The sequence below is a fragment of the Pogonomyrmex barbatus genome, unplaced genomic scaffold (assembly GCF_055798465.1).
Source record: "Pogonomyrmex barbatus isolate J1 unplaced genomic scaffold, ASM5579846v1 scaffold8, whole genome shotgun sequence".
Lineage (NCBI taxonomy): Eukaryota > Metazoa > Arthropoda > Insecta > Hymenoptera > Formicidae > Pogonomyrmex > Pogonomyrmex barbatus.
Window position 1 is genome coordinate 3,935,379 of NW_028297182.1, and position 16,293 is coordinate 3,951,671.

Genomic DNA, 16,293 nt, shown 5'->3' on the forward strand with positions numbered 1-16,293 from the left:
GTTTGCAGGAAAGCATGTGCTGCAAATGATTTTCTACTTGAATGTTGGCTACTGTTTGACAGGAATACCAAGTACTTTTCTTGCGACGTTAAATCCTGCATTATACGTTCGTTGAATTCATTATCGTACGGTCCGTCTTCGTGCATGTTTGTTCCCAAAGCGTCGCGATGTTTCTCTCGGGAAGGAAGCAGGGCCGACGCAGGAAGACTTTTAAATTATTTGAATCTTAGACGGGAAAGAATGGGAAAATAGCGTACACATTTTCGTACGTCTTTACACGTAAATTTCTCATATTTTAGATATCTCTTACCGTACATGCAATAACAATATTTATCCTAAATTTCTAATAATCGTATTTATTAAGATAAAATTTCAAAAATGATCCTTCGCGATTAAATACTAAGTAAAGTCACCAAAATAAAATAAAATTCTAAACAAAGCCGTTGTTTTATCATGCTTTCGTTACGCTACGTTTATTTCTAATCCTTTCTACGCGGTGTGAAAAATTACTCACTTTCAGTTCCGACCCTGGCGGAACATCTCTCTCGAGATTTCACGATCTGCGGAATCTTTCGTTTGTTTTCATGGATTGGTCCTCTTTACTCGCGCATCGATCTCTTCCCTCGACCAATAACAATCGCTGGATGGATGCGGAGTTTCGATCTACGAGATCTCTCGCCCGTTCGGCAAACGACAGTCTCTCGCGAATCCCATGAGATCCCGCGAAATAATGCTTGATTCGTTTCGCATGTTGGATTTTGAGTTTCCGCCTTGCCACGGTCTACTTCTGCTCTATTTTTATAGCTTTAAGCGCGGTCGTTACTTTATACTATAATATTTCGGAAATAGAAATCACCAATATCCCTATGCAAACCTAATGTATGCTGCGAAATATTGATTGAACTTTAACAGTCAATATTGTTTTAATAATAATACATTATTTAATTGTCTGAATTATGATGTTTATTCGGCTCAATGCTCGTTGAAATACTCATCTAGTTATCAAGAAACGTTAACATTTCAATGGGAGAGAAAATATATGTAATATATGTAATATATGTAATATATGTAATATATGTATAATTTCTCGCTGAATAACATTGTAATTCAATATGACTATAATGAGTAATTCAAAGTCTTAAAGAAACATGCAGTTTCATTATCACAGGATAATCCGATCTGAGTCAATATTGATTAATATTATTGCCAAAGAAAGAGAGAGAGAGAGAGAGAGAGAGAGAGAGAGAGAGAGAGAGAGAGAGAGAGAGAGAGAGAGAGAGAGAGTACAAAACATCAATATAGATATGCCAATATTAATTTGTGCTTTTTTATAACAATTTTTTTAATTACAGAAATATTTTCACATGGTCAAATTTAATTGAGGAAAAATATTGACAGCCCGAATAGAGTTATTTAATTGACACTGGAACTTTATGAGATTCCGATATAAGCAGATATCAGATCCTAAATCTAATCTAGAACTTTCTAAATAAGTTCAGATGAACTTGATATCGAGTCGTTATTAATTGTAACTTTGATGACCATTAGTACCGGTAATCGAGAGGTAATTTAATAGATTTAGGTCGTTTGCCTCTTAATGTAATAAACCTGCACGTTTACGATACGAAGATTCGATCGGATCGAAGGAACTCTTCACCGATGAGCAACGCATAGCTGCGCCAGTACATTCCTCTGGCAGCCGGTGACCTTTAATATCTCCGGCGCGTCGAAAATATAGAGATTCTTCGACGAGCGCTCCTCTATTGCTTCCACAGAAACTTTGAGGACTGTCTTCCGGTTCATGGATGGAAAAATTCTGCTCGCATGTGGCGATCGTGATCTATGTCTGTCTTATATACTGGGTGATGTGAATAAATTCGAGAATTATTAAGTAGAAACTGCTTGGTCTTTCACAACAGCGGTTTCTGATGATCGCAATATATTTCAAGTAATCGCGATATATTTTATTTTCTTTTTTTTTTGCATTTAATGCGTAAATAAAAAAAATTTTAATATTTAGCTCTTGTACTTCAGTATCATTGTATTTAATAAAAAATAAATAATTCCAATAAAATTATGTTGGGAGTATAACCCGTAGTATAACCCTATATTTACATTTTAAAGGGCAAAAGCTAGAAGGAATTTACGGATAAAGTTCACGGAGAGTGTCTGCTTTTCTGCCACTTGAAAGCTATTCAAGCAACCGACCATGCGAATAATATGGATAACGGGCGAAGAATTTATTTCACAAAAACGCAGCGCGTTCAATACGTCGATGTGAGACAAATTATCGCGCATTAAACAGAAAATTTTTATCTCGTATATGTGCGTGAAGAAAATTTATATATAAAGCAACATTCAAATATTTGAAAATATATTTTAATCGTATCAATATGTATCAATATATATTTTGTGTATTATAAAAAAATTCAATATTGTCTTTATATATTTTGACTATTTTCATTAATTGTTTCGATAATTAATTTGTACAATTTATTGGTTTTAGAATTTTTGAGTATCTCGTAGCAAAATTAGAATTAATATGATTTTAATGCATTAATGCTTTAATGTATTACATTAATAATGCATTATTAATGTCTTAAAATATAAAATATTATGTTTTAATAAATTTTTTCAATTTGTATGATATTAAATTTGTATGATATTAAATTTGTATAAGTATCTTTTGTGAAAATCTTAATTATAAATATTATAAATATTAATGCAAATACTCTTGTACTGTATATATTCAAGACAATAAATTGTATAATTTACAAAGTAGTAAAACCAATTTAATTAAGAAATTGTTTTACTATTTATGTCTATCCGCAAAGATGCTTAATTAATAATATTATTAAGATAGCAAGTAAGATTATACTTATTGACTTTATAATATTAAATATAATTTTTAAACATAATTTAATATTTCTTACATTTAACTCTAATAGATAAAATTTTAATAAAAATAATTATTAGATTGTTTAATAATTACTCTTTAGTGATTACTATTTTTACAGCCTTAAGTACAAACGTAAAGTCTCAGTTGGATATTTGACATCGCTTAGTTTTGTATGAAGCCGAACGTAACTGTTAATTAACTGTTTGCGGCCAATTAACAATTACGAGATAATGAAGTACCTAAATGTCTACCGAAGGTTCGCAGAATAGAGCGAACTCATCCTTCTTGCAAGGGCATAGTTAACTCGGTATTCAGCTCGGTGGCTTTGGTAGTCTCATTGAGCCGAAACTTCTTTCACCGACTCGGCCGGCTATTTAAGTCTTAGGCTCCTTTGATTACTCGCGCGTACGTCGTTATCTTTTGAGAAGCCGGACTGCGCCGTCTGCTTATCTCCCGACAGTGACGCATAACACGCGGACTACCTCCAGCTTCTCTGAGATCGCGAGTTTCTCTAAGGTAATCAAAAATAAAAACTCTTAAAAGAAAAGAGAGGATTTCATTTTGAAACCTGACCATTGAAATATCATTATAATGACTTCAGAGTTAAAGGCTATAATAAAACATTAAAGACCCAAAGAAAGAATTACAAAAGTAATCTCTACGTGTTATTATTTATAACGATAAGAATACCTGATAACGGCAGAGATTAATCAGATTAATTAAGCCGAACGAGAAGAAAAAGTTTTCGTGTCTGTAATGTATAAAAAATTAAGTCCATTGAAATTATACGGTACTTTTTCCTTTGCATTCGCGAGCACTTCGTTTATACTTCGTTCCTCCCGCGGAACAACAAACTGAACGTGATGTTGGCACGCAAGTTGAAGAAACAATCAGCCGCAGAGACTGGCGTTTACCTGGACAAACAGAGACAAGTCGTCTCCTAGCAGCATGTCCCTGCAGACATCCTTAGCTGTGGTGTCCAGAGTAAGATATACGAGGCTGCTCTCAATCCCCGTGTGTATCCTCACCCACCCACTCCCGTTGCCGACGTCCACCCCGACTCCCGAGTCCCAGGAGGAATTGAAGGTATCCAGGATGTTAGCGGAATCCTTCGAGTCTTTCGCGCTCGAGGGACTCCCGCTCTGTATAGAATCCGTGCTGAAGCTGTCCTTCTCCTCGTTACTGTCCCCCGACGTCCTTTCACTATCGAACCTGTCGATCGTCTCGTCCAGGTTCTCCAAAATCTTGCTCTCCAAAATCTTCTCGTCCATCACGGTATCTTCGCTCCCCGGTCGTGATTCCGCTTCCTTTCGCGAATCGGATCGATCGGTCTCCGAAGCGTTATCCTTCGAGTTTTTCTTTAAGCTACCGTTCCTCGGCTCATTATTATATAGATCGTAGCTATCGGGATATAACCTGGAATCCTCCAGACAATCGTGAATCTCGATCGATTCGGTCTCCTTTGGTGGATCCCCGTTTGCGTAGAAGATCGAACTCTCTTTTGACAATCGTTCCTTCTTATCTTTCAATTTCACATATTTCGATGGCTGCGTCTTCTCGTCTATTTGGTAGAAAAAATTTTCCTTAGCCGCCATACTGAAATTCGTGTTCTCACAAACGATCCTGCGATCAGATTTATTCATGGCACTTGGGACGTTCTTCTTTTCCGTTCGACCTTTAATACTTTCGTAATAATTTTTAGATGTGACTAATTTATTGGTACCCGCTTGTTTACAAGTGTCTCGTTTGGAGGAATCCTTTCTGCAAGTATCTCGGTTAGAGATATCCTGCTTGAGAACGCTTTGATTCTTTCGTTCGCTCGTTCTGCAAGTCGTCTTGCTTTTCTTTTTGATCTCCGTGTAAACGTGTTCCTCGGGATCAATTTTGTCTTTGACACGATTTTTAATAGTCTGTTCCTTCGCGTCTTTGGCACGCTTTGATCTCTGTTGGAATCTCTCGTAATTAGCCAAAATCTTTTGATTAAGTTCATGGATCAATTCTAGCCGTTTCGAGATGGAGTCGCCGGCCTTGTCCTTAGTCCACCTCCTTGTCTCGTCGACGTTATCTTTCCTGTGCGTGTCTCGTTGTTTCTGCTTTCTTGCCGTGGAGCCATGGCTGGGAATGCCGATTTCGTACTTCGAGTCGCTCTTGAGAATATTCTCGTTCGGCTCCTCGATCTCGACTGAATGGAAGCTTTCACGATACCTTCGATTCGCATTCGCAGGGAATCCGGACACGTTCATCAGCTCTAACGTTGGCTTAGTCGATGACAATGATGATGATTTAGCCTCGCAATTCCGTTCGGAGTATTTGCCGATTTTCGATTTACTTTCAATTTCTCTCCTGCGATTCTCGCTAAATTCGATGCCTTTTTTACCATCAGGACGAATCGCCAATCCAACGCTGGAGCCGCTGCTTAAGCTGATCCTCTCGTTCATCTCCCAGTTCATCAGTAATCTGCCTCTAGTGTTGTTGTCGTCGACGCTCTTGTTCGCTGCGGAACGAAGATCGAGCTTTTGATGGTGGTCTTGGCAAGGAAGAGAATCCTTTGGGATATTTGCGGTGGTTCGTTGCTTTAATCCTCTGGTGGATGATAATCGGCGGGATCTTCGTAGCTTTACGGATGACGTAGGGGCGATTGTTTGATTGTTGGATGCACTGGCGATCAGCATTTTAATTGTAGATCTTTTACGATTAATCTACAAATCACGATTGTTTAAAATTGTATATTGAACAGATCAATAACTTAATTTTATTGGTCGCAAAAATTTTATGCTAAAGATATAATTTTCGCTAGATTGACTGTTATAAATGAAATCTTTATATAAATTCATCTCGATTTATAAATCCTTGGTTTTAATTTTTATCTAATTTATGTCTTTTCATTTTATGTAATATATTCAAATCATATATTCATTATTTTAAATATAATTTGTTATTTTTTATAAAAGAAGTTTATTTTTTATAAAAGAAGATAAGATTGCAACGTAACTAGATAATCAGCTTCATGGATTTTATTTTCAAAAATTTTGCGTTTTATCAAATAATATACAAAATACAACTAGAACAAGTAATTTTAATAGAATATCATATTTTTTTCGATATTTGATTTTTATAGAATTTATATTTTTAGTAAGTCTTTATACTATTATTTTTTTAATTAGCAAAGTAATAAAAGAATGTAAACAAATTCTATCCTGCAGAATGAAAACAAAAGAGAGAAGTATTTTTCTGTATTTCAATACAGAAAATACGAAACGTAAAATAATTGATACAATCGAATGATAGCGATGTCGTGGAATTTGCGAGAGCGCGGTAACGATTATGCATCGTGGAATAGTGAAATTTCCACATGACGGAAGTAGGATCGCGACAGATTGTTCGTAAATGGCTGCGGTGATATCATGGTGAATGTATCGTCGTTTTTATGTGTTTGTGCATGGGGGAAGTTGTATAAAATGTCATGCCTGGATGCTCGTTTCAGCAGCACTGACGTCCATAATACATACGTAGTAATGCATCGGTTAAAGTATCTGTGTGTGTATATATATATATATATATATATATATATATATATATATATATATATATATAAGATATATATAAAGAGATATTAGATAAATATTAAAAAGGTTAGATCTCTTAAATGACATTTAGATGATATTATATATAGATACGTTGCCTTAGTAAAAAAATATTATTAAAAGTATAATAATAAAAAATTATTTCTAATAAGATCTGTATAATACTCATTATATTTTTGTTTGTATTAATATTAATACAAATTATATAATACAAATTCTAAAGATATATTTTAAATAAAACTAGAAAAGTATTATCGATATAACAATTCGTATTGTTATTTATTTAATTTTTATTTTCTACCTTTCTATTTTCTATCTTTTAAATAATAGTATAAAGAATTACAAAAATATTCTATAGAAATCAAATATATAAAAAATATGATATTCTATTAAAATTACTTGTTCCAGTTGTATTTTGTATATTGTTTAATAAAACATTAAATTTTTTATCTACAGTTTAGATTAGTAGCTTAATTTTTCTAGATAAAATCCGAAATGTTACAAGTATATTTCAGTACAAGTTTATTATTTCTACTCTTCAAATTCAGTCTTCATTTCTTGCGCAAAACATATGTCGTATGACTAAGTATGATGAGATATTCATATCCCGAAAGAGAGAGAAGTCTTAAGATAAATCTGTCTCGTGTCTGTTGAAACGTGACATTCAGACAATCTCGCGACGTCACGTCACTTTGTCGCTGATTGTCGCGCGCACGTCGTGAGTGATCAGAGAATTTGATCCCAGCGGAGAATTACCTTTCAGACACCATCGAGGCGAGATACATAACCGTGAAACGTGTGAAAGTAATCCGCGGGGAACGAAGGAGGGCAACGAAGAAGATGTGAATACGTGTTGCACTTGCGACTTCGAATCACGTAGCCGCGCTTTCTATTTATCTATCGTTCCGCAGCCGAAAAGAAATTCATCTTAAGTTTATCGCCGAGAAAATTTATACTTAGGGAAAGAGAGAAGGGCAGAAAGAGAGAGAGAGAGAGAGAGAGAGAGAGAGAGAGAGAGAGAGAGAGAGAGAGAGAAAGAGAGAAACGAACTTCCTTTCTCATGAAATGCGAGTTTCCGGGGCGTGTCATGACATTATGCTCCGTATAAATTTGAACGACAAGGGCGTGGAGGACACTGGGATGGCACGTCGATCAACGGATGAAATTCATGTGAGCAAGCTGGATCGTGAATGTGCAGTGAAAAGAAATGGAAATGAGGTAGCTTCCTTTACAGCGCAATTTTTTTATGCTGTCACACAAACTATAACATTTTGAACATGCAATGATATTAATAAGCCCAAGAATTGTCAATTGTCAATTTTAATTCTGTATAACTTATATAATTTAATTGTAAAGATAATGACATAAAGATGATATATTTTTAACTTTCGTTTCTTTAAATGTACATTTTTTTCATTCTTTTATTTATATCTTTATAATTTGATTAATATCTTAATATTAATCAGGGCACTCGTTCCTGAATTAAATATTAATTTGCTGTTTTGTCTGAAAATTAGTTAGTACAGATAGAAGTCATCAACTTGCAGTCGTCAGTCGAATCTTGTTAACGAAAACAAATATTAACTAGCGAGAATAATCATTAACGACAATACCATAGGTAGCCATTTGTCAATAGAACAGTAGCCACGATGATTTCCATCGAGTCGCCTGCCAATATTATCGAACAAATATTTCCAGTTAAGAGAATTTGGTAGGACATGATCGATATCCATTATCCACCGAAAGGAGAAATCAGAATCAACGGATCGCTTGGGAGTAACGTTGTTACAAAGATCTATTACAAAATATACGTAAATCATTTCAATAACGTATTTACGTAATTTATATATAACTCGCGATTTTTTACTTTTTAAAAACAAGAAACAAAGTATATATATTTTTCACGTTGTAATTAGATTATGGCATTAATATAGGAAATCTTTGAAATATAAAAATTTACACATTAACATATTTTGTTATTCTGTAAACTAAAATATTTTAGAGGATTAAACTATTTAGGACTAGATTATTTTTATATCGATTCTGTATGTCATGAACTACATAATTTTAATAAAGCTGAGATTCATTTATTTAACAGATGGATTATTTTAAAGTAACTTTTAAAATAAAAGCGTTAAATTTGTTGCTTATACAAGAGGTAGAAATATACAATTGTGAATAAGACAAAATAACTTTATATAACCAAGGATTCATATATTTTTTGAGAGAATATTTTGATTAAAAATTTTGCTAGTACTTTCGAAATTGTTTAATTATTAAATTAATTGCTAACATAAAAGATGTTGAATTGAAAAAGCTGGTTGAATCAATATTTATTTTGATGATGAAGTAAAACGATTATCTCTTTATTGACAAAAAACCACGAGAGAGAGAGAAACAGATTAGTCACAATGCAAATCATCAAATTTTACTTTTGCTCTTTAATTTACATCGTTATACATTACAATCCAGCTCACTTTATTTATTCATTCATTTAATGATCCTATTTGAATTCTGGCGAGAGAGTGAGTTCACAGAATCAAACGCTTTAAAAGATTCACAATTCTAACTTCAAGGCACTCTGCGCTTTCACAAAACACCACCAATAGCCGATGATTCTATCGCAATCCTCCTATTGATAAAGACCACAGTTAATTTTCACAAAGGATTTAGATAAAACCGACGCAACAGTCATATTTATCGAACGGACACGTCGATTCACGAGGTAGTCATCACGGACACTGGCCAGAGTTCAGAATTGTCGTATCGCACCCGGCATCATGCATATATCGTTGAGCCACCTGTCTCTCTTTCTACCTGTTGGCTGCCAAAGGATAGAAACGGAAGAGAGAGAGAGAGAGAGAGAGAGAGAGGGAGGGAGAGGGAGAGAAGAGAGAAAGAGAGAGAGAGAGAGACGGAGCCCAGTGTTCCAGGTGGTGGGAGGAGAGAGAAAGGTCTCTTTGCCGGCGGTCTCTCCTTCCCACGTGTTCGCATCACGTGTTGTAACTTGTAGAGAGAAGGAGGAGAACGTGATGCGATGTCCTCCCGACCCTCGTCGAGGGAACCAACCGGCAGCGGAATGATGTACTTCCGCTCTTGGCGCCGCTCTTGGCGAATAGTTGGAGAGGATGATTGAATTTCGGGAATTTCTGGGAAAGGCTGCCGGAGATCGAAGATGGTAAAGGTACCATCGGGAGATCTCGATGACGAGGTTCGCCAGTCGATTCCCGAATATGAAATTTCGTCGGATGCGACTGCTGCGAGTGATTCCGAGTATGGCGGATCCCAAAATTCCCTCGAGAAGGATTGTTCGGAGATTTATGATTGGTATTATCAATCCCGGTTAACTTCGACCGACCATAATTTAACCGACTCTTTATCTCCATCGTGGAATTACAACAGACGAAGAAAATTCCGAAGTAAATTATGAAAGAAGTTAATCGAGACTGATAAAAATCGACTGTTGAACTCTCCCGTTGTAATATATGATCAAGTGTGATAATTATGTCTTCTATGCATGTAAGATATAAATGTGACAACTTCCCGATGAAAACAACGTTCTTTTTTTTAATAACGTTGAGAAGTATTTTGAGCGGATACATCCCAAGAAAGAACATCAAGACTGCAAGAGAACGTTACACGATAAACGGCAATACGGTTTATCGTGTAAATACGGTCATATCTGGATTTACGGGACGTTCCACAAACGTGTGTGTGTGTGTGTGTATGTGTGTGTGTGTGTGTGTATTGTTTCTGAAAGCGATTTAAGAGCGTTACACCGTAACCCGAAGGAGGTCATTCCCACGCGTTTCTTTCAGCTCCCTTTCTCGAGCGAAGCGTGCCCACCCTTTCGGGCCAGGAAGCGGTTACATTGGGCGCACCTCGCGTGTTTATGTGGTCACCGAAAAACGTATTTCGCCTCGGTCAAACGGATTCGACGCACTCGTACGTGATGGCGTGCGAGTGGCTCTGTAATTCGTAACTCCCGAGCTACAGCCTCAAGAGCTATCGCTGTTACACACCTGGTAACGCAGGCCGCTAACTTGCAGTTACACGCTCGAGAATTATTGCCTTTATAATATACGGTTGACGTAACAGCAATCGAGGATGCTGCGAAAAGGAGGATTTATGAAAACAAAGCCTCCGCCGTGGGATTTTATGAAATGACGAATTTACGCGAACTCTCGCGGTATCAACGAAATTAGCTCGGGTTTATCGAAAGCCAAGAATTTCTTTGGTCCACTTCAAAGCGGTGGAAACTGTTATTTAAAGCGATTTTTCTTCGTTTCTTTTCTTACATTACAGGTTAAAAGTATCAGATTGCTGCTGATATGCGATTAAATCGTTTCGCGTTCGAAGGCCTCGAAATTAAACGCGGTTGATATCTCGAATGCCTCTCGCGAACGCGATGCTACGTTATCGAGTATCCGCAACGATATCCCTATTGGCGAATAAAGAAAATGCCCCCCCTCGCCCTTTGTCCACGGCGAGAATCTGTATCTTTCCCGTCCCCGGAAAGGAGTTAACAATAGAGGTTCTAAACTCACTTCCCCGATCTCTCCAGAACGCAGTCCCTGTCAACGTGGGCTATTCGGGTTATTCCACCCTCTCCTTCTTCATTGTCTTCGGTTGTACCAGCCCTATCGCGGATTTCTCTCGTGCCATAATTACAAACGAAGCCAATTAAAGCTGATGAGCGGCCTAAATAGCCTTGTGCCGTGGTTTGCCTGCATCCCCGAAGTCAGTTCGCGACACAATAGCGCTGACTGCCGTCCTGTCATCACGAGAATTATGAGCACTTCTCGTCGAATGAGGATCGGTAGATCAAATCGTCGAATAGTAATACCATCGAAATAACGCGACCTACGAGATAGATATTAATTATATTATCAAAGTTCCTTACCTTAATTTTTATTTAATTTAATTTAAACTTTATCTCTATTGATGAACAATTTCCACATTCCGTGAAAAGAAACCCGCGAGAATAAAATATTTGGCACGTTACTCAGAAATCGTGTCGCGGAATTTCTTTGTGCGCGGAACATTGTTCGTACGTGGTAAACAAGATTATATCTCACTTTTATCTTACTTTTATCCCGTATTCCCGTCTACTAACAACGTTCAACGGACAAAGGAGCGGAATTGAGAAAACGTCATCTTCCCCGTTGGGACTTAGTGCATTTAGCTCAAAGTTAAACCGACGCGATTTCAATCCGTCGCGAACGTTCAGACTGCCGCGAATCGAAAGCTGTCGATCCGTATAATCCAGTCCTGACATCGCCTAATCGCCCCTTGGATTTCCCTCCGTGATCCCACTTGACCTTCTTTCGACCACCGTCATAATCCGCCTGAGCGCGCGAGAACCAACAATAGCCGATATTTAATCGATAGCGACTCCCTCGGCGCCCGTGCTCGATCTCTCGATTCCACGACTCGGTCCGATTTACCTATTACCGCTCGTGAAATATTGGCAAACTCCGCAGCTAGATTAACGAACTCATGATTTATCGGTCCCTTTTTGGCCGCTCCGTTTCGCCCGGATTAATCGAGAATCTCGCGACGGTCACTTGTCGGCCTCTGTCCACCGCGATATTTATGGCGATGACCTATCGACGTTTAGAAATCATTTTCCTACTCGAGTCTCAAATTCAGAATTGCATTTATAATTTTCTGCAAACGGAACAGCTAACAATCTTAATAAACTTGTCGTATTAATGATATTCTGAGCTTGTTTAAAAAGAATGGCTTATGGCTTTGAAAAAAATTAAATATAAATATTCAATAACGCATTTGCATTATAAGTAAATAATAATTTTATTTAAACATTGTGTGTGTGTGTGTGTGTGTACGTGTTATATGTAACTATATAATATAATTTATAAATATAAAGAAGATCTAAATTATAATTGTAATATGAACCATCAAAAGGTAAGAAATAGCGACTTTATAAAAGAGAAATGCAGTCTTTCTCGCATCTTTCGATGTCAAACTTCAGCCAAAGCGGTCTCAGAATTCTTTTTCAAATTATAACGACCCACTTAACAATTCCGATTTTATTAAGAACCCCTGCGGAAGTGAGACTCGGGCTTTTGCAGACCGGAACGAAAGAGGAGAACGAGAAAAGGGATAAATGGTAAAATGCCGATCGGTGCTATGATAATTAAAACGGAAAATTATGAGACGTAAATCGAGAACTGAAAATTCATCGAACGCCGTATTCTCTTGCGTGCAGAAGCTTTTAATGCGTAACGTAATTTGCACCGACTTTAATGAATGACATGTAAAAACTAAAGTATACATATTCTTTTTTTTTTACGAATATACAACGCTTTGCGAAAAATTATTGAATTTGATTACTAAATTAAACTAAAGAACAATTTCCCTTTTTTAAATTTCGTCACTCCCTTTGGCGTAGTTTATCAAACTCGTTTTAGCTTTCGTCGAACTTTTATCAACCGTTATTAACCGCTCTTGTACAATGCAGCTCGAAGTTTGCCCGAAACTACGTAATTGTGAGGCTGAGATGAGTTAGCTATTAAAGCAAATCCGTTCGATTTGTAATACGATAGTAAATAATCTTGATGCTAAATCCAATCATCGAGTGGATGGCAACGCGCGTGGATGGAAACGTCGACAAATCCGTGGATATGTCGGATATATCGGCGCGAGGCGTTCATCCCTGATGACAGTAATGTCCGCAAATCCTCTGCAAAAACACGATTCATGTATATGCAAGGCACGTTGACGTTGTTTTCGATAGTGCGCTGTATATCATTTTAACTCTATCCAAAAGAGAGAGTGGACACATCGGTCACCAGATTACTCGTAAAATAATTTATCCAGTAATGTTCATTTAACAGCATACGCAGCATTTTCGAGTTTTACATTATTACGTAAAGTACATTAATACTCTACTCGTTTTAAATACCGTTGGCCAATAGTTATTACTGAAAATTAATAATAATAATAATAATAATAATAATAATAATAATAATAATAATAATAATAACAACAGGAACAAAAGCTATAACTTCAAACTCGAAGCACCTCGGAGAATAGAAATGATAAGAATCAAAATTGTTTATTTATAATATCTTTTTTTTGATCTAACAAAAAAATTCACTTTGACGCTCTTCTAACGCGTAAAATTGTCGATAAGTGTAGTTGTTAATAATCTCGCGAAGTAAAAAGGAATACATAACGTGACACCTGTCACCTGTCGCGTATACGATTCGTCCCGGTCAAGAGGGCCGACAATTCGTTTCACTCTCGGCGTCGACGCACGCGAGTTTAGGGATTCCGACAACGACGTTCTAAGGATATTGCCTTTCGTAGCCTGTCACGCACCACGTCGCGCGCATGGTAAGAGCGCCGTCGATTTGAGAATACCTGAGCGAGCGGATCCGAAAGAAATGTCAAGCGGAGTCAAACGGCGCGGAAAGCCTCGCCGATCAATCCTCTCAATGGATCGTGAACGGAGTGTCGCGTCAATACATTCAATACCGATTAACTCTATATATATATATATATATATATATATATATATATATATAATATATCCATAATTATTGGTTTGATCGAATCGCGAGAGTTTTGACTTACCTATATATATATATATATATATATATATATATATATATATATATAGGTATATATATATATAGATATAGATATATATATATATATAGATAGAACATTTAATTTTTCCATAATCACTGGTTTGATCGAATCGCGAGAGTTTTGACCTACCTATATATATATATATATATATAGGTAGGTCAAAACTCTCGCGATTCGATCAAACCAGTGATTATGGAAAAATTAAATGTTCTCGCGAAACAGCTGTACTCATGTTACCACGCCGAACATTACAGGACGGAACATTTCCGTCAGATAATAGATGTACTGTCTGACGGATACGTACATCGTCTAGTTAGGTTTAAAAGCATTAATTAGCTCGCTAATGAAGCCTCGTATCAAATTTTCGCCATCCACGGGCGATTGGGTATTATTAGACGAATTCCATTATGCGACACAGTGTGCAGTCCACGTAATGGATTTAACTGCGGCCGTTTCCTTTCTGTTTGAATTTTACTAAGTAAATCTCGTTTAACGTCAGGTTTAACGTCGCGCCTCGACTAATCCCGCTAATCTCGACTTAATGAGAAGGTAATTTCGCGTCAGAGTTATCGACGTTTATGTCCTGTCGCGGAGATCAACCATCCACCCCCGTCGTTAGTATAATGCCGGTTACGTCCAATGCCTGTCGGGGGTAGTCCCGGTTCTAAGCCGATCCTACTTGGTTTACACGGCGGCGAGTCGAACGTAATCCGGATCTAACCCCGCGCAAACACGCCGCGTTGCCGAAGATGCGATTTCTGTCCGTGAAGAGACGAAACTGCGTATTTCCGCGATTCTGCGAATACACGCGTATATATAGTATGTATATACGCATATACGAATATTGGCGCATAGGGCGCAGAATCTAACCGGCTTGATTCACTACCCTTACCTTCTATCGAGACGGGATCTAAGGGGAGTTTATCCCTCGTTGTCATGGTAAAGAATATAACAGAAGTATTTTCGTAAATTGTACTGTAGATTAGATGATAAAAGAATTTTGAAGATTTTCCCATTGTTTTTTTTTTTTTTTTTTTTTTTATATCATTTTTTCCATAAATACATTTACATACTTACAAGATGGTTCTGTCTTTTAATAATCTGTATAATGTTATACAAATTTAAATAATTACTATCTTTTAATAAGAAAAAGAATTTTCATTATAATGAATTTTGATGTTTTTGATATATAATTATAGATACATGTGTTTATTTTTTTTTTTTTTTGTTAAATCAATACTTAAGATTATATTATGATATTTTTGCGTATTTCAAACATTTAAATTATTAAAGTCAGTAAGTCAAGAATAAACTTAATAACATTTGAACATGCTGCACTTTTTATTATATTCTTATTATATTCTCCAATAAGATGAAAAATAACCAAAAATATGAAAACTTTTATTTTTATCTATAATTTGCTGCACTGAGAATGACTTTTTATACTTATTATTTATTTATCGTTTGATCTGCGAATACCTAATATTCCAACTTTTATGATGTAAATCCAGTGAATTGTTATGTTTCCAATAATTTAATAAAATGGATTTTCTTATTTAGCATTATTCATTAAATTTACATACATTCTGTCTTATTGATAGTGCTATTAAAACATTGTCCCAGATATGTGACGTTATATAGATTTATAATTCATCGTAAATTTTGAATTGTATAGAATTTTAGTCCATAGAATAAAGCAGATTTATGATATTATGAATTCATAACGTGATTGTAAAGCCTGGATTAGATTCTCCATTTTGCAAATAAACTATGTTCTAAACTTGTTATATCTACTTTTGATTAAAAAGTTTGTAATAGAGAGAGATATAAATAATAATGCATAAATAACATTTATAAAATTTCTGACATTAGATTTTTCACACACACACACACACACACACACACACACACACACACACACACACACACACACACACACACACACGTGTTAGAAATATCTTAATAACATGAATGCAAATTCAAAAATTACAAAAATTTAATAAAACACTTTGTATATGCTATCTTACAAAGTGAATCAAAGCTTTGAACAAAAGAAAAAGAAAAAAAGGAAAAAAAGATTGCCAATCTCAATATTCATCAGCTGCTATCGTTCTTAAAGATCAATAAGAGCCATTTTTATGGCAGCCAGCGCGAATTTGCATCTCACCGGAACGGAAGTGCAGAAATGAG

General features: G+C 36.1%; 1 protein-coding gene across 2 annotated transcripts in view; it reads right to left on the reverse strand.

The window, feature by feature from the left end:
• The window catches only part of Phlpp (PH domain leucine-rich repeat protein phosphatase), a 73,516-nt gene extending 59,542 nt beyond the window's left edge, over positions 1-13,974 (reverse strand). Inside the window, exons 1-3 of one of the 2 annotated variants that reach the window (XM_089083800.1) lie at positions 11,387-13,974; positions 11,031-11,257; positions 3,814-5,598 (exon numbers count right to left, since the gene is read on the reverse strand). In XM_089083800.1, the coding sequence (XP_088939926.1) occupies positions 3,814-5,571 (1,758 nt within the window). In that variant the 5' untranslated portion in view covers positions 5,572-5,598; positions 11,031-11,257; positions 11,387-13,974. Of the gene's footprint in view, positions 1-3,813; positions 5,599-8,960; positions 9,573-11,030; positions 11,258-11,386 lie in introns of those variants that run through there. The other variant, XM_089083801.1, reaches the window with a different exon arrangement.
• Positions 13,975-16,293: the final 2,319 nt, after the last annotated feature.